At 44.7% G+C, this 19,767-nt stretch overlaps 1 protein-coding gene across 1 annotated transcript in view; it reads right to left on the reverse strand.

The window, feature by feature from the left end:
* RASSF3 (Ras association domain family member 3) overlaps positions 1-9,272 on the reverse strand; it is a 51,162-nt gene extending 41,890 nt beyond the window's left edge. The window contains exon 1 of the mRNA XM_050914574.1: positions 9,108-9,272. Within this exon, the coding sequence (XP_050770531.1) occupies positions 9,108-9,236 (129 nt within the window). The 5' untranslated portion in view covers positions 9,237-9,272. The remainder of the gene's footprint in view (positions 1-9,107) is intronic.
* Positions 9,273-19,767: the final 10,495 nt, after the last annotated feature.

The raw sequence follows: 19,767 nt of genomic DNA on the forward strand, positions 1-19,767 counted from the left end.
CTTCTCTTGTGCAGATTACATGGGAGTCTGGTTACTGCTTGCATCAGGCTGCCTACATAAGTGATATTCCCCTGACTCTGCATCTGGTGTATACAGGCACCCGACACAGCAACTGCTCCAAGTATGAGCATTTGATGAAACCGTCCATTTTTCGTACAAGACACAACCGTACAAGACACAAGACATTGCTCCCTGGTGCAGAAATATGAACAGGCTATTTTTCAGCCTACACTTACAGCAGGACAGATATAATACTTTTTCTTCCTTCTTTCAGTCGAAGCTCCTGAAAGACAACCAAGTCACAAATCAACTCCCCATCTCAAATGAGACTTCTACCATGCCTCACATGCAACCAGGATAATTTGCTCCAATTTGCTCTCAGCAGCAGAGAAGTGTTCCTATTTATCATCCTGCAACAGATGGAGCACATCTTCTACGCAAAGATTCCTTCCTTCTCCTCCTCCATTCCTTAACTACCAAATATGAAAGCAACACCTACTTCAAGCCTTCAGCTGCCAGGTCCACGCCTCATGGAGAGTTAAGGATTTCAGCAGTTTTCAGGAGCACCACCTGTTGAGGCATTTACCCCTGTACTACATCACGAAACAAGAGCCATCACCTGGGCCTAATTTTTGGATCACAGGTACTCCTGCTGCTGGAAATGAGGAGCCTGCATGTTTGACAGGATTAAAGCGAACTTTTCTCCTGCTCGTATTTCTGTTCCTTGGTCTTCAACACTTCGGTTAAACAGTCTAGTCTGACAGATCCAGAAACACTTCTGCAGAAACCCTCTCCCCACACTGCTTTTCAAAGTTAAACACACATGCACAGTAACAAAAAAAAGGGGCTGACCCATCTTTAAGTCACCAGTCTGGATAGTTGGGGGATCAGCTCCCACAGCTGGCTACAGCACATACCTGCTGTGCACTTAAGGCACAGCCTAGGTCACTTGCCACACGTCAACTTTTCTACTACTAGTAAGCTACCCAGAGACACAAAAAAACAATTTTTGTTCTACCCTTTACTTCATAAAGGGTAACACAAGATGCCTGTCTATGCCTACCCTACATAATCTTTGTGCCCATCAATAACAACATAATAAAAAAATCATAATATAGTAGTTCAAATTACATCTATTGTGAAAAAAATTGCACTGACTTGTGCTGATCTCACAACAGCACTGAACCTTGAACTTACTCATTTCAGACATTAGGACAAACAATGCAGGTCAATTCTCCCATTATGCAACACGCAACCAGCATATTCTTCATCTTTTAAGCAGTGCCAAAGAATATGCCAGTTTCTGTATACATAAGCACTATGGGTGATGCTGAAATCCCTAGAGCAGTTGCTAGAGTTTATACAGTTTTACCAGATGCTTCTCAGATGAACCATGAAGATATTTTGCAATGAAATTAGTAGCTCTGAACAAAAAGTCTTCCATAATCTTAGCTTATGTATCTATAAGTGAACACAGTAAATCAAGCTGCTCATGGATCAAACAGCAAGATGAGCAGGTTTTGTTCCTGAGGAGCAGAATTCTTCAAAGAGAGCAACCCAGTAAAGTAATGCTCTAAATAAAACATCTGAGCTAAACTCTTCCAAGTTTACAGGCTAGTGTGATCCTAGGCACAACTATGTATAAGAAGTCACTGAGAGGAAGTCCTCTACAATAGAGGTTATTAGCCATCAATAAAGGCATTAAGCTACTTTTGCAGTATTAACAAATTTGATCTATCCCAAACATTTCTTCGGGGGGACAAGCCAAATCATGGGATCCCTGCTTCAGTGGAAATTAGATTAAGCACTTAATTATTTAGCAAACTATCATCTTCAGTCAGAGCAGAACTTGATCTTCAGTTTTTATTATTGCTAATCAGGCTTTAGAGAGACCATTCTGGTTGAGTACTGGAAACACAAGATACAAGGACTGTGCACTATGAGGGAGAGTACAGCATGGTTAGACTGTGCATCCATGCACTTGATCACACCTCAGATCAATTAGGAGACAGAGCACAAGCCAAGCAGTCCTAGTTATGGACAACAGGGATAACTATAAAAGATTACAGACAACTGCATTTGTAATTTGCCCCTACTGTATTAGTGTACATAATTTCTAAAAGAAACGCACTTGCAAACAGCATTTTCCACAATTACTTAGTGGGTAAAGAACGAGACGGAGAGGCTGACAACCAGCACACCAAGTACTCCTACATACCCAACATTAACACTCGATGCTTCCTCTGAGGCAGATGAACCACTGCTGCTTTTACTATTATTTTCAGCACAGCATAGATTCCTCCGTATACGGGAACACAAATTCCTCTCCAGCACACACACACAGATGAGTAACTAGAAAGTGATCTTAATTGCTACATAAATCACATGTGGCTACTTAGCACAGCCAAATACATGTCTGCATAGGAAGCACTCTCCTCAAAACTGTCTGCAGTATTTCATCAACCTCGCAAAAGAGCAAGTGCGCCAAAAAAACAGAAGGAAAGCAGCAATTACTCATCCCAAGTCAATTCATACCTGCCTAGAGAAACGTGCGCGCTTTGTTACAGGCACCTAAACACATACAAAAGCTTGACAATATTGTAGCCAGGTAAGCGCTGCACCGAAACTGGAGGGGATGACAGCATGCTGTGCTAGCTTCAGTCCCACTGAGGCACACCCCTAAAGTCTGTGGGACGTGCTGGTTTTAAGACCTTTCCTGAATGTTGGTCTGAAAAGGTACAAATCTGTGTGCTGTATTTTATATGTATATTTTTAATATATATATATATAAAATATATATAATTTTTTTAATGTGAGTGTATATATGCATACATACATAAAACCCCTACTATTTCTACTTGGTAGGAAAGTGCAGTACATATTGAACAGCCTGGCCCAGCGTGCTGCCTGTAGAAGTCCCCAGGGCCTTAGCTGTCTGTCTGTGAGGAGAGCTGAACAACGGAGACCTGTCACTCTCACTTCTCTCTTCCAGACGCTTACGTTGCTTGGCTTGGCTCACAAGTATACTGTCACAGGCAAACGCTGCATTACAGATCTACCACTTCATCTAAAATCCTCTGTTAATCGGTTTATTTGCAACTTAATCCAACACTGGTGCCACTGGCTTTTTACACAAGGGACAAACTGCAGTATCAGTTTTTACTTCAGTTTTTCTTCATAATTTTGCTCTTGCAGTGGCTAAATGTTAGCCAGCAAGAACCTCTTCCAAAATGGTTATTCTGATATTGTTCTTACATACAGGTCTACAGTTGAAATAAGAGATCATGAAAATTGCGTACCAAATTCTCTCCTTCCTTAAGTAACTGTTTACGGGGGTTTTTTTAAATCTCTTTAATATATTCAGACGATTCTGAGCTCAGTTGCTCTGCAGAGCACTGCCCTGAATTCACCAGACTCTTCAGTTAAAACAAAACTCCTTGTGTCTGCATGTCTATTCACACGTGTCTAAAGAAGCCTAAGTCTAAAGATGTTGGACCATAAAGCTACAGGTGCCCAATACTTTCTGACTTCAGTGAAAGTACAAAGCTCCAGCAGTTCTGCCCTTCTGCCTTTGCACTTAGATAAAGCCACAGGATTATCCCAACTCAATTACATCACTTAAATCACAAAACACTCACACATACTAAGTACTCCTGATCTTACCAGTGAGAAGCCTAGCTACTGTACTCCAACACTCAGATAGGTGAATCAAAAAGTCTTTTTTTGTCCAAATAAAAGGAAAAAAATGCAGTGTTTATCTGGTGATATTCAAACAAATGTCAATAACAAAGCTAGTAACACATTGCTGGTGCTCCAAAAGTTTATGTTAACAGAGAGGCAACTGCCCAAGATGCACCTAATATAGTATTAATACAATAGACTAAAGAAAAAAGTGGAAAGAAAAGAGTTAGTCACTTAGTCTGAATATTACCTGCCACTGTTGCTGCACTCATGACACAAACTGCTGAATGTAACAGCACTCATTAGATGTTTTAGTGACTTGAACTCTTCTTGGGACAGTACGTTAATCCATCTCTTTCAAACTTGTTTCTTAAGTTTTTGTGTGTTAAGTTTAGTTACCATTTCATATAGTTAAGTCGCCAAAATTTAAACTGATTATTCTAAGAACCAGCTGCAACGATAAACCAGTGTACAGCAATCAGCGTCCTCTGCAAAGAGCATAAACCTCATCTCACCTCCAGAGGCTGTCACACACCAGAAGGGGACTCGGAATTCACCCCAAAACGGCCACCACGCTCCTCCAAGCTACTGACGCACACACACCACATCAAGCACTCCAAGAGAAGAGTTAGGCAGAAACACAAAATAAATAAAGACTGCTAGTTTGCTGCAACAGTGACGTGGGCTTAAAATAGACACAATCTCTACCCCGCTCATTCCTTCTACTCTTAACTTTCAAGTATTTCAGTTGCGACAATGTTTATCCCATAATATTCACCGACTGCCAAATGGATTAAAAAAAAAAAAAAGAATGAAACATTACTGGATATTTTTAGTTGTTTTTTTTTAAATAAGTTTCATGACTACACGTCAAACACAAACCTAAACTTTTTGGCTCCAAAGCAAGCCTATAATTAGAAACCTCATTTGTTCTGGTAGTCAGGAGAGCCATTTTCCCTAGGGAATGTTACTGAAAGGAAACCCAGGAAAAGTTGTAATGGCCAAACAACGTGAAACTTATTAATAACGGACACTGGTAACACAAAGCCATCCTAACTAGACCTGAGCAGTTACAAACTGCATTTTACCCCTAGAAACCGTTTTCTTCCCAAACAAAATGCTTTTTTTGTCTCTCTTCCTCTCAATGAAATGCCTCGACCCACTGTGCAAATTCACATGGAACAGACCTAAAAAAGGGCTTCTGCACCCAGAAGTTCATCTGCTTTTTCACACTTGCACCAGCTCACTCAAAAAAAAAAAAAAAAAAAAAAAAAATTGCTACACCTTTCCCTGCAAACCTCCTCTTCTGACAGTGGAATGAGAGATGGCTAGTTACCTTGCCAGGACTAGTTACGGATGAGACTTTCACCCTCTGCCTTTTGCCTCTCCCCTTGATACCACCCCTGTTCTGTTATATACGCTTTCCATTTCCAGCTTTTTTATGAATTTCCTTTCCCACCCCCATTACCACACCTGCAAATTCCACTGATGCACAGAAAAGACGGCCACAAAAACAATGTCATGGCAGGGGGCACCGGGTGTGGGTGCAGGGGAAGGAACTAAGACGGCGGGTCTGGAAGCCATGAAGACTGAGACCAGTAAGGGGAAGAGAGAGGGAGGAATCAGACGGGGAAGGACCAGTGTCGATGGCAAGGCAACGAGCATGTTCTCGGGTGCAGGAGGAAAGCGCGCACTTCTGGAAACTGCCAACAGAAGCGAGTGCATTTTTCTTGCAAGCACTTTTGGAAAGCCCTGTATGAAATGGTGAAAAACAGAGCATAACACACAGTTGCTTTTTCCTTTAAAGAGAAGAGCAGTATCCAAGTGCTAACCTTCATACCTCCAAGCTATTTTACACTAGACTTCAAGCAGAGCTCTCTCACATTTTGCATGCAAACTATTCACAATCGGATGCTGAATACAAGCTGCAGCATTTGCCCTCTTCCAACAGCTGGGATCCATGATCTTCACAGCACCACCAGCTTCTGAAGCAGTGTTTCCCAAAGCACAGTGGTGTCCTCTCTTGCAGACCCCTCACGTGTAAGCACAGTTAGAGAGATATCTCATGTTTCTAACCGTTATAGCTGCAGGGACAGGGGACACTGAAACGCAGAGCAGGCAAAATCAAGCACACGGATGTCCCCAAGTGTTTGCAGTGATCCTCACAGAAAACAGGAGCTTAGCAAGGCTGGGAACTAACCCACACACCAACCACAACGCTTGAAAAGCCACTGTCCATCAAGCCACCTGAGAAAGGAGAAGTATTACGAGGATTTACATCAACCCTGTTCAAAGTGGGAGAATACGGGGAACTAGCACAGGGAAGGGAAGCGCAGAAAACATACGCAGGAAGATGCGTATCCCTCCAACATATGGTAGGGCTTGGAGGAACAAGCATGACTGTTCTTACTTTTCCGGAAAGGATGGGGGTGGGTGGGAGGAAAGAGGGAGAGAAAGGGGTCAGCTTTCAAAAGTTTGCAAAACATCTTTTGGTATTTTTCTCTACAGGGAATGGACAATTTCCAAAAGCTCGATCATACAGAAGCACGGGTCTGATCTTGCAAAAGCCTATGCACATGGATAACTTTACCTCACATGAGTAGTCACACTGGCAGGACAAAAATATTTACAGTTCCTCCTTTTTCATTTATTAAATGAGTCACTGCAAACATGCAACAGGGCCACACTGAGCTTAATCTAGCCTCCGATACTCAAATGAGCTGTCTTAGGCAAAGCCCGAAGGTACTGTCAAGATTTTTACACCAGAATTGGTATCAATCCATTAATCCTGTCTTAGCTGCAGAAACTGAGATACGTAAGAAAGTCCATCCCTGCCCCATTAAATGGAAGACAAAAGTTCACCCAGCTACTTAATTTCCTTTTTTCCTTCTTTTCTTTGGAAATCCATACAAAACAAGTCCAAACACTACTACTGAGTTTTTCTGCAGGCACAGCTGCAAGCCAAACGCTCTAACCCACTTCTTCCCCACGAGAAAGGCAGGCAGAGGGAGCTAAGACAGAGGGATAAAAGTAATTGCCAGCACTTAAGTCTTCTACAAGAAAAAAAACCACCACACTGCAAAACTTAGTATCTGTATAGTTGAGAAAGACACAGACACAATAACTAACAGCTCCCCTCTTTTCTCTTTGCTCAAGGGGACATAGTATGCATTTTTTGACTAAACCTCAAATACAAACCAAAAGTAACATCCTCATCCGTACAAAGAGGCTTATTATGATTGTTATTGCTGGAAGGGGAAACTCACTCTTACTGGCCACATGACTGTTGAAATCTACATTCAGCATTGTTTGGAGATTTTTTTTTCCCCCCTTCCTCTGTAACTCAGCAGCTCAGAGCAACTGGTAATAACTTTATGACTAGAAACATTTAGCTGAGCATTTCTGATGCTGCAGAGTCAGCAATACAGATGAATTTGTTCCAGGCTACTCAATACATACTTAAACATGTACCCTGCAGCACCTCACTGCAGTATTCTTTTGGGAAACATTACTAGAGCACAATATCAAGTTTTAGGGGTTTTTTCCATCCCCCCTTGCTTGGAAACGTTAACATCACATACAGCGATTCACTGTTTGCACAATTTACTACTTACACAACTAGTATTTAGTAAGACAACTTGTACAACAGCGTTATAAAGACACACATATGTTTTTAGGATCTGAATCAAGACCTGGGCCTTCTTGCATCTCGTGACACAGCAGCTACACACAGCCTGACAGTAGCTAGGTATCTGTTGGCACAGTACTGTCACGCCATGGTCCTCTCTGCAATGGCCAGGTGGCAGCCAACGCCGGCCAAACAGGTTAGCAGATGAAGTTCAAGGACACTCAGCAGGACTTGCCAACTTCCACAGAGTCCCTCAGGTTAGTAGGAGGCTGAAACTCAAGATGGATAAGAAAAAGGCGACCTCTGAGGAGGGGTGCAGCGAGAAGCACCCTGAGGAAGCAGCCATGACCTGATAAAAAGCTGGTCCCGGCCTATTTGCACAAGGTGCCCGAGCTCAGGTGCAGGGAGAGGGTGCGCCCAGGCTCCCTGCCAAACTCTGCAAAGGAAGCTAAAGCTCAAGAAAGCTCTGTGCACTTCCTCGAATGGGAGCAGCAGTTTCCCGAGGGGCAGTTAGAGGGCTTAAGTTTTAAGGAAATCACAAACAGGGCATAACAGATGGAGAACCTCGGAGAAACAGAAACCAAGGTTGGCTTTCTGCAGCACAACATAGCCTAGAGCAATGGCTGTGGGCAACGAACGATGGGTCTTGACAAGCCCCACAGGTGGACCAGAGGGCACCCGAGGTATCCAGGCTTTGACAAGCAAGTTTATAACTAGGTCTCCATAGCAGCAGTATTGACACCAAAGTCCAGTGAGGAAAAAACACCAGAAGTTTGTACAAAGAAACAGGCGCTGAACAGAGAGAAACCACAGACGCTGGTGGCAGCAGGGGAAGAAGAGCTAGCATGAACAAAACAGGCTCACTAGCTTAGTTTCCAAAGATACAAACCACCTCTAGAAAGAGACCCTGCGCTTTGGGAAGAGAAAAATGAGAGGGGCTGGAGTGCTTAGCTAAAGAAACATGACATTTACCCTATATGGTTTAACAACCGCTCTGAATCGGACAGGGACTGTTCCATTTTGTATCCCTGACATGAGCTTTGCTCCTAGGAGAGGGACCGGTTTTGTTATGGCAAGGCTTCCTCAACACACCAACACTTCTCACTCTGCCTGCAGCCCTGTAGGTCCTCCACTGAAATTTCAATGCTGACCACAAAACGGGTTGGTTTTGGGTTTTTGCTTTGTTCTTAATCAGTTCTTCACTTCAAAGCCCACTTGCAGTTGATTTCCTGAGCCTGAATGCTTAAACCAAGACACTTAAACACTTCTGAGGGCCTTTCTCGGCCAACAAAACAGCTGAAGAGGCTGTCATTCATCTCGAATGAGCTCTGAGAGGAGTGAAGAGGCAGACCCTGCCGTACCCCAGCAGAGAGCCGACAGCAGAGCCGACAGCAGGGCTGATAGCACGGTTACTCACCACAGAAACATGTGATTTTTGATCACATCCCCAGCCCGCCGGACTCCGGGGGGTCAGACTCGCAGTATGGCTCCCTCCGGCCGGCTTCCAAGCGGGCCACCCCGGTGGGCTCTCGGAGCTGGCGGGGGTCCCTCCAGAGAGACCCTCGGCCCGCGCAGGAGCCCCGCTCGAAGCCCGGGGAGGGAAGCCCTTTCCCGCCGCCTCCTCCCCGCTCCGTCCCGGGGCCCGTGCGGCCGGGCGGCCCCCGCGCGTCCTTCCCCGTGGGGGAGGGCGCGGCGGACACGTGGAGGCCGAGGCCGGAGGGAGGGAGGGAGGCGGCCCGGCCCGGCGGCAGCTGTCCCCGGGGCGAGGCCGCCCCTCAGCCCGGCGCACGGCACTTACTTGCGGGGCGGCCCGGGTCTTGCCCGCCGGCCTCCTGAAGAAGGAGGTGCGGGCGGTGAAGAAGAACTCCTCGGACTCCTCCTCCTCCAGGCTGCTGTAGCCGCTGCTCATGCTGCTGGTCCAGGTCATCGGCGGCGGCGGCGGCTGTGGGTGCTGCTGGAGCCGGGCGGCGGAGAGTGCCGTCCCGGCCGCCGCATGGGGCCCCGCCGCTGCCGCTCCTCTCCCAGCGCCGCCGGGCCCGGGGCGCAGGAGGAGGAGGAGGAGCTGCCGCTCTGGCGGCTCCGCTCCCGCCCTCCGCTCCCTTCCTGCCGCACAAGTTTCCGCGGGCAGCGCCGCTCCGAGCCCCGCCCGCCCCGCGGGACGCCCGCCCCGGGCAGCAGGTGAGGGGGCGGGGGCCGACCGCTTCCCGCCCTCCGGGCCCCGAAACACCGGCCCGGCGTGAGGCGGGGGGAGCGGGTCCCGCCAGCACGGCGAGCCCAGCAGCCGGGTGCCGGAGCCCGAGTGCCGTGGGGCGGCGAGGGGGGAGGCGGAGGTTGAAAGCACAGGCGTGGGCTGGAGTTACTGATCCTCCTCCCGGCCCTGTGCTGATACCTCAGCACCCCCTCCCCCCTCAGTAATTACAAGAAACGAGGCAGTTTGCGGGGCGCCTTGCTAAAGAAAGAAGTTCCCAAACTTCTCCCTAATAATTACCCGATCTCACTCTCCTATGCGCCTGTAAGAACAAAGTTATTAAAAAATAACCAATGGCAAAATAATTGCAAGCCTTTCCTGTATTGTTCTTCTAATCCTTGAATTTAAGCTTTGCAACCGGCAGCAGACCCAATCGTGCTGAGCAATAACAACCTTGAATTCCCGCAGCTGCTGTGGATGGCTGGCCCTGGTCTCTCCTCCCACGATCAGGCCCACGGACTATTAAGTCAATGGAATTCATTGCCCGAGGAGGTAGCAAGGAGCGAGGCTTGTGAAGACTCAGCAGAGATTAGATATGTGTACAGATAGCAAGAATATCTAGAGCTGCAACTGGGAAACATATTTAAAAGCACAAAAGTTCTGATAAGATGCAGGGCGTACATCAAACTCGTCATTAATGGGGGAAATGACAGACAATGCCTGAAGGCCAAGTCACTCCGTAATTACCTGCTTCAGAGTTTCTCATGTCTTCCCTTAATTTATCTAGGGCTGGTCACTGTCACAGACAGGATACTGGGTTTAAGGTACGGCTTCCTAAGGCTACGCAGCTGCCCGAAAAAGCAGACTTGCCTTTCCTGCACGCCCTCAGCCCAGCATTCCTGCCGTCCCCTGTGCCACGGCAGTGGTCCCGCGGGGGGAAGTGAGTCACACCAGCCGCTCGCTGCCGGAGCAAACCCCCGGAGACGGGGCTGTGGGGATCAGGAAGGAGGGCAGGCTACACCTTTCAGCAACAGCACAGCCTTAGATTAAACAGATTTGAAGCTGCGTGCTTACCAAGCCGCGGTCTAAGCCAATACATCAGTTCCCGTGGTCTCAGTACTCAGCCACAGATCTATCTGGGACACCGTTAGCTGATGTCTCCTTTCCCTCTTCCCCATCCCCATCTCGCTGGCCCCTCACAAACTCCTCATCTGCTGTGTGCGTCCGTTCCTATCCCCCCACCCAAGTGGGGACTGGGTCTGTTTCTGCCAGTTAGGTGCTCTTCCCACACCAGTATGCTGTGCATATTGATAAAGACACCCCAACGCCAGCAAAACAATTTGCACTGAGAACAAAAAACAAGTTAATCAGTTCGGGAGGTGTTAAAGTCTTACTTTCCCATCAACTCTGATTCTCCCAGATTTTTGTATGGAGTTCGGCATTGGGCAGATTAGAAGGTTGCATAGCTTTTAAAAACAAATAATTGAGTCTAACAGCGTAGATGCAAATGTGTCAGATCTTGAACCTACTTGTTGGCACTGTAAAGCCCCATGGTATTCAAGATAGCTTTAAGTTGAATGCCAAGTTACTTGAATGCGACTAAAACGTACTAAAATGCTTGCTTTAGACAAATGAGCTTTGTGGTACCTGGCTCGCCAAGACCAGCCCCGTGCCAAAAGGAAGTCCCACCAGAGATCTGCTGGGCTTGCCTCTAAACCTGTCCAAGACCCAGTCACTTCAGTTTACAAAGCTTTTGGATAAAACGCCCCTACCCATGATCATGATTAAGGTGAAGGATTTTAAGTAAGTGACTCGGGTGTGCTACAAAATGGGATTTGTGTTTTCAGACTACAAAGGTGTTTTAAATGTTATCCGCTGGCACACTTGATGGACTCCCCAGCAACAAAAGGCACTGTGTGTATAGCTTGTTTGCTTGGCTGCAGCCTCAAACCTGATAGTGCGTGGGTGGACGATCGAGCCGGTAAAGAGGATCATTGAGACAATAAGCTGCTGCAAGGGAGCTTGAGTCCATCTGTGCAAGATCAGTTGCAAGTCCTGGGCTCGAGTTTATATGTTCTCTGGCAGCAAGGCATTGCATTCACCTTGTCTGTGAAGCATCATTTATATTGATAACACTGAAAGATTTACAGTATCATTTTCTCCTGCTGCAACAAAGAACGATGGAGAAAATAGGTCTAAGTTCCCTGTGATATATCTTCCAATATGAGTTCACTTTTCAGCTATAGCTCTGTTTTTAAGCCTACTAATTTTGACAGTGGTTTTTTCTTTGATTTTTAATTTTTAATCTGACAGTGATTTTTTTACTTCAGTTTTTTTCAGACATGACACTGAATCAAACAATTCACATGAAGGTACGAACAGATGTGATGCCTTTCGATTTTGATTTGCTTGGTGCTTGCAAATAACATATCCAAATCCTATCAAGTATTTTGCATGGCCGATACTTAAAGATTAATTGGTACCCCTGTGGATTTCACTGTTCCCAGGCTACTCTCTGTTAATATTTTTAAGAAGGTCTCTGTCCCCAGACAAGTACTTTTCCACCTTCTCAAATTGACTTCTTGATCTTACCTAGCTAAGATTCATCCAAGGCTCTTTGTTAGGTGCTGCATTGAAACCTCTATGCTACCAGCCTTGCATTATTTTTTGTTCACTCTGACAGGCCTCTTAAATAGTCAGCCAAAAAAAAGTAACACTGCATAATGAAAACAACATTTCATGTTGAGACAGCCATGTCTCAAGATAAAGTTAGTAATAAGCTTTCTGAAAGCATACTTGTTCTTAAGGAGAATTATTGAAGCATTAGGTAAAAATAATGAAGTTAAAAGCCAAGGAATGTGGCACAGGAGAGAGATTTAAAACATAGACGAGTACTATGAGGCTCTCAATCAGTCCTTCCAAAAAATAATTCAATCCAGTGAGAAATTAAGCCAGCAATCAGTTATCATAGGATCACACAGGCAGCTGGCAAGAAGAGGGAGATGGGTTTTTTTAAAATGAATAATTAAGTTCGAGTAGCAAGTGGTGCTACAAATGCACCTGTGAAGAAAAGAATAAACTTTTTTTGTTTTTTATTAAAGCTTGACGATGCAGATAGAATTTCAGAATATTTTTAAACTATAGCCCATTCAAGCCAGTTAAAAGTGGTGACTCAAGTAACACAACCAAAAATAGTAATGGGCACTTTGTGTTCCAACGCAAGAGTCTCATGAATAAAATATTAAAAAAAGCAATCACAGGCAAAGATAACCTGTGTGATATACAGTTATTTGTTGTGTAGGGGGAAAAACAATATTTAAAATCACTGTTACATTCAAGGATAAAATTCAGCTTTAAATCACTTTGTGGTTTTGGAGAGTCAGTTCAGAGAAATGAAACATCAAGCATAGCTTCCAGAAAAGTGGAAATGAAAGCTGAACTGCCTAAATGGCAAAACAGGTGTGAATAATTTTATGAATCTGGCAAGGGTTAGGACTTTCAACTACCATAACTGAAATAACCCTTAGAACCAGACATCGAATTGCATAAAGGTGGACTGCTTCACAAGGTCCTGCAGCTTCATTTGTTTATTTGTATTAAAATATCACTTTATTGAAGTGATCACAATACCACAGGAAAGTATGGTTGAACAGGATTACAAGGGGTAGTTCAGTAAATTCATCCCCCGCTCTGAAGAAAAACCAAGGACTTTACACCATTCCTAATAGACCTTTAGCTAACCCATTCTTGAAACACAGTACAGTAGTGTAGCACCTCCCCTGTAGGTCATCCCTTCCAGTGTTTATGGTATTTATTGAGTTAGAAGGTTTTTCTTAACATCCCATTTTAAATCCTTAACCTTGCCCATTCGCTCCTTAGCAAAAGAAAGAGAGGGCGAACAGTCTATCCCTGTTTTTTATAGCAACCTTTTGGGTATTTGAGGACTCTTTTTGTTCCCCCCATTCTTCTGCTTCCCAGACTAAACAAAGGGACAACTGATAAAACATCCTATAGAGTTTACATTAACTCCATCAGCAACTGCATGATGTTTACATGTTTCTAAAACATCCCCTCAGCCCTCTGACATAGAAACTGGGAGGACTCATTAAAATGGGAAAGCTACTAAACATTCACTCAGCCAGTAATGCTGCTTTGAGCCCCGGGACCAAGATGCTCACTTCTGCACCCAAGCCTTGGTCTTTTCTCCAGATTTTTGCCAGACTACATCAAAAGGCACTGGGTCAAAGGAGCAGGAAAGCTAAAAGCAAGACAGGGCATGGGCTTGGAGAGTCCTGTAGCATTTAAGACTACATTTCTATTAAAATAAAAACAGTAATGTGGAGATCTCAAGCGAAGAGTCTACAGATTCCTCCTTTCCTATCTGTCCTGACTTCAGCCCCCCCCTGGGTGAAACCCTGCAAGGGTGCTTACATGCTCCGGCAAGCAGGACCTGTGGTGGCCCCCAGCAGCCTCTGGCGGGGTGGGAGCAGTGAAGGGAAGCAGGACAGGGGCTGTGGGAGGGAAAGGGTCAGCGCAGGGACTAAACTTCCTTACCCCCCTCTAAACCTGCATTAGTATCCCCCCCCGCTTTCACCACTGTTTTGCAGGAAGAGTTTCATTAACGACCCTAGCAGTATTTATAATTGCTATGAATTTGCAAGATGCCCCCAGACCCTGGCTGCTTCAGGAACCCTTTTGGTCACTTCTGGACTCCTGCGGGTCTCTCTCTCCCTCTCATTTTCTGCCTTCACATGTCTTTGCAAGCCCTGGCCCTGATCCTGTAAAGGCTTGACCATGGATGGTCAAGCTTTATCGATGATTAGTCCCTATGGGACATACTAAATCTTAAGATATGCTTCGAACTGAAATTCAAAAGGGTTCCTACCTAATAGCGTGTTGGATTTGGCTTCTTGGTAACATATTTACAGGGAAATATAATTAATTATTCCATGATGTTCATTACGTAAATTATGGCTGTATAACAAAGACTACCAAAAAACAAGTTGCAGAGGAAGAAAGACAGTTTGTAACAGACTGTCCCTTTAAAATCAGAATAAATAATTCAGAAATCGTGTGGGTTTAGTTTTTTCTACATTTCAGCTGAAAACAGTAGTAATTTCAAATGATCAAAGCAAAGCAATAAAGTTGAAATACAACCAACAGAACATCCACTCAGGCCTGTAGTTTCCTTACACCAGTAAACTTTCTGTGTACTCATTTCTCCCATTTGTCTTGAATTAATAGCTCAGGTCTGTTTAGTACCACTGGCAGCAATGACAATTACCCTTTGATTCATGCTCAGCGACTTGTTTCAAACAAGGTCATTCCAGCCACACAGGCACAAGAGTGCAGACTAAAAACAAACAGGAGCCAGCTAAACAGCCTCTCTCCATCTCCTGGTGAAGAAATGCCATGGGGACATGTACTTGCTATGGCAGATACAACCTTAGACAGCATTGTCAGGAATCCTTTTCTGGCTCCTAACGTTCTTAATTCTGCCCAACCCTTAAGCACCCTTGGTGCAACTCTTTCATCCAAAATCCTCAAAACAAAAGGGATACCTGGAAACTAAAAATAACCCATGTAATCGCTTTCTTACTAACATGTTCACACACTTGCAGTCACGCACCAAATCTGTGGTCTTCATCTACCATACCTGGACTGGCCAGAAGACAACAGAACTCAGAGCAAGTTCACCTCCCCCATCCCATCTAGGGGTTGTGCTCGGAGCACTCAGACCTACATTATTTTGAAGGGGGATAGAAAGGGGATGGAACGAGGAGACTGCACTTGTCTCCTTTTTTACGATGCTGCATACATGTGGCCACCTACCCACAGGCACAGTCTTACTGAAATCAATAGAGCTACTCATAATTTTAAACATGCACATAGCTTGGAGGACTGGGGACTTTATCTTGGTTGCTACCTAAAGCTATAAAGATAAAACTGTACCTTCCTGACAGTTTTGGAATTACCATCATCCTCAGGTTAGAGTTTGACGGTTTCCCAGAATACTCAAGAAATACCCCTTTTTACCTCAAAAATATGTGTGTTGTCGATCCAGCTTAGCAAGGTGACTCAAGATTGGCCAGTGTAAGACTACAAGTACAACCTTCACCAAGGGAGTATTTCTGCAGTTTGAAGACACTGCCCTGGAGTCTGGCCTCATCATGGGGTGCGAGCACCAACCCTCCCACATCCTGCCCTGCCCCAAAACCCACCGGGACCAACTGAAAGACTCCCATTGCCTTTGAAAGGATTTTGATAAAGCTCATAAAGCAATGCTCTGCTCTACTTGTGTGCATTTTTCTTTCCGGTTATTTGCATCCCAGCTAGGCAGAAGTGCTCTCCAAAACAGATACATTTGCTAGTAATTTTCCTTTCTTCCTCTCCTGTTGACTATAAACTGCATTATTAAACAGGTACTTTCTTGTCACAGATATGAAAAGGTAGATTTTATATTACAAATGATGAACAAATATTTTGTATGTCTGTCATATGTTTAATCAGAGGGTTTCAGAGAGCTGTGCAAATGTACCGAAGTGAGTCTTGCCCTGCCCCTCACTCTTGTTTCAAAGGCTGGATTTCTGTGGCACAGACAGATCAGTGGATGTGCCAGTAGTAGTAAGAGTTCAAAGCTGAGAGCCATGTTACATCTGGCAATCCGTTCCCTGCAGCAATGGCCTTTTTAGCTTATACTGTAGCCAGCCCTAACGATGTCAGATCACAAGTCTGTCAGCACCCAGATGTAGCCCAGAAGCCCCGACTCAATAAACAGGTGAAGAATTCATCCTTACTCGCACAGTCCCATTGATGCAAATAGTCAGATATAAGTATAAGCTAAGGTTGGCATAAGGGAACCTCAGAGACCTGGGAGTGCTGTCATCTAATTCTCTGTAAGCACCCACGCCTTGCCAGGGTAAGCAGTAGAGCTACTATACGAGAAAATATAATCTTAAGGAAATGTTATATAATAAAGTGTACAGAAAACAGACATTCTCCTACTTTTAATTCTGTTCCTAATTGCTAACAGTATGTAAAAATACTCCGGGCGGTAAAATTAACTAGGACCTTCTGTTTTAACTATAGAAACCACAACTGTGGAAGCTCAGCATGCTTTGTGGATACACGAAAATGTGAGCCCTAATGCACTGTAGCTGCAATCTGATTCCCAGCATCTGTCCTCAAACTGCTGAATTGGTGGGGGAAGGGACCTTCTGGTCAGGGAATCACGTCCACATTGTCATTTCCCAGACAAAGAACAAGAAATTGTCCTGTCATACTGTGTACAAGAGGACATTTTGCCTGTTTAGTAAGTCTGATTGCGATAGATAGTAGAAACTACTAGAAACTGTCTGCACAAGTTTAGGACTTTCTACTAAATCATCTTGGCAACAGTCCGTGAAGACAAGCATCTCAGAAAGACAGTGCTGTTTGACAGGACAACAGATCAGACAACTTGTTGCTGAAATGCCTGTCTAATCCATCCAGTCCACCCTTAGCTGGAAAAATCTGAAAAAATTAGCCTCGAAGTGCAGTGCCCTACGCCTGCTGAGCCAGCCTTGCCAGCTGAAATGCTGGGGGTTGCAGCAGGGCAGCCCCGCTTGCGTGTTCGTGCCTGCCCACTTGCTCCCCAGCTTGCAAGCCCAGCAGGCAACGGAGGAGCTGCCAGCTGCTAATGCAAGGTAATTAATTTTTTTCCCCCTGTACTTCTGCAGTGCTGCACAAGATGAACATTTTTCACATTTTCAGTAGGATGTGACTGCCTTTGAAAATTTTGCCCTGAATCAGGCTTTCTTTTAGCTAAATCTCACTAACTCCTTTCACGTTTGGTCCGTGTCCCATTCACTGGCCCAAGAGCTTCCTGATTCCCACCTTTGCTGTCATGCTTTTCCTCCCCCACTGCAAGAGCACTGGTGCAGGGGGAAAAAAAAGTAGGGCAGTTTAAAGAAGAGACAGGAGTGCAGGGAGTGGAAAAAATCAGAAGTGAGAAATAGGCAAATCGTCAAAGTAAAAACCAAAGAAAAAAGGTGATATTTTGAAATAAGAATCAGATTTTTCTCTCCAGAATTCCTGAAAATCCCAAAACAAATAACCAGGGAGATTTCTGGGCGGAAAAAGAGCACACGTCTAGGAAAGCTGAGATGAATGTTTCTAATTTTGAAGGAAGATTTAGAGAAAAAATTTGCTGAAAAATTAGGAAGGAAAATGATGGGAAAAGTACTCTACATGAAAGGGCAGCTAAAGAAAGCATATGTATCAGGACTGAGAAGAGACTGGAGAACTAGAAAAGAGAAAACAAAAAAAGAAAAATATGGTGCTGCTTTTTTTTTTTTTCCAAATTGTGGAATGATGTACACGCAGCATCTCAAATCCTCAGTTTAGGAGATTTAGTCGGTCTCATGGCTTCACATATGGAGGAAAGAGGAAGGGAGGGTGCGGACGCCTTACATCAATGAGAAGTCCAGCAGAGCTGCAGACCGCACGGGGCTGTAGCCTTGTCAGAGGCGTCCTGCTTCCATACAGCTCTTGCTCTCGTCTGCCTACATTTTAACAATCAGTTGTAGAGACAGCACTTTGGGGAAAAAAAAAAGATGATCAGAGGGGAAAAAAGCAACATTTGCACTTAGATGCAGTAGGAGCACCATCCCACCCTGAGGGAAAGAAGCTATTTATGCCTCCGCCTGCTGCCATGTCTGGTCCTACGATGGGTGAGGAGGTCAGAGCCTGAGCCCTGGGCTGATGCAGGGAAGTGGACATTACTTATTTTTATCTGTTTCATTAACGAAAACCCCCTGATGTTATAAAAACTAAAACACAAAGGGGATATATTTGGGTCTCAAAGGCATGTACTTGTAAGCTGGGTAATGCCTCTTTCATGACTGACTGCCTGGAGCTTAACATGTCCCCCCAGCCCTGCATGCAGGGCATGACCAAGACCCTCATTACTTCTATAGCCTACAGCATAGGTCAGACATGGGTCAGTATTTGGGTCACAAAGGAAACTGTAAATCTGGCATTTGATACACTTTTGTCTCTTTGTTATAGATAACCTTTTATACATAACATATATATGACCTAGAATTTATAGAACTTGGACCTACACTGCCAAATAATTCAGCTTCGCAGCTTGGTCTCAGGGTCTGGTGCTGTGATAGTCTTATTTTACACGTTAGTTCATTTGCGGGCCCTCTTTTACAGCAAATCAGTGCATTTCCTTCAAAACAAACCCCAGAGGTGCTTCCAGAGGTAGTTAGCACCAGAAATCACGCCATCCTGGCAGCGTGGACTCCCCAGCCTTCCTCTGCTCTTCACCATCCTCTTTCTTACACTGTCCCAGCCAGCGTCGCCCCCTCAGCCTCCCCTCACGTTTTCCAGGCAATTTGAACTGATAAAACACACATGCTGTATCTTGAGTCCACAGGTACGGGGGTGTAGGACATAGCCGGCTCCTAGAAATGTGGACCTGAGCTGCTTTGCACTACGTGGCCCGAGGCCAGGGGTCACTCCCTGGGATGGAGGCCTTTGGCCACAGAGATGAATAGTCACGGCTGGCTCAGAAGCTGTGCTGCATCTACTCATTATTTTTCAGTCTTAACTTTAAAAGCAAAATATTTAATTAATTTAATTTTACAGTCATTGCTTATGTTTACATTGTTTATAATGTTAAGCTTGTTTTCTAAAAACAAGTTTCTAAAACTTGTGTCTAAACTTGGTTTCTAAAATCAGAAAAAACCCTCCTATTCTTACAAAATAAAATTCTTTTCTTATTTTACTAAGCTTGCACGATTACTCTTCCCTGTGATTTGAAAAGGGAGGATCTGAGATTTTAATGCTGTTATCATCTGGATGGACAGAAATGGTGGAAGAACGTGTAAAAAGAGATTTTACACTGCAGAGCTTTTAATATGAAATTTTGCCAATTGCGGGACATAGCAAATTGTACAGAGATCCTACAGAAGCAACGTCTCTGGTATTTTCCCACCGCAGCAATGTCCAAACTCTGATGCCAGGGCTGTAGATTGATTTTTTAAGGCTGTAAAGAGGTGTAAACTCTGAGCTTCTGGAAACCTAACTAGTTGTAAAGTAAGCAAGATTTTTATAAAATCGCTTGTAGTTGTTATCCAATCCTTTTTCTTCAGATACGGCCACAGACTCACCGCACAGAAGCATACCGCTGTTTGAGAAGACAGGCGGGTTTAAGTTAGGCACGTGCACAGGGGTGTTACACAAGAACGGTCTGTATTTGAGCACTGCCTTTCCAGCAAGA

This window comes from Gymnogyps californianus, chromosome 1, assembly GCF_018139145.2.
Source record: "Gymnogyps californianus isolate 813 chromosome 1, ASM1813914v2, whole genome shotgun sequence".
NCBI classification, from domain to species: domain Eukaryota; kingdom Metazoa; phylum Chordata; class Aves; order Accipitriformes; family Cathartidae; genus Gymnogyps; species Gymnogyps californianus.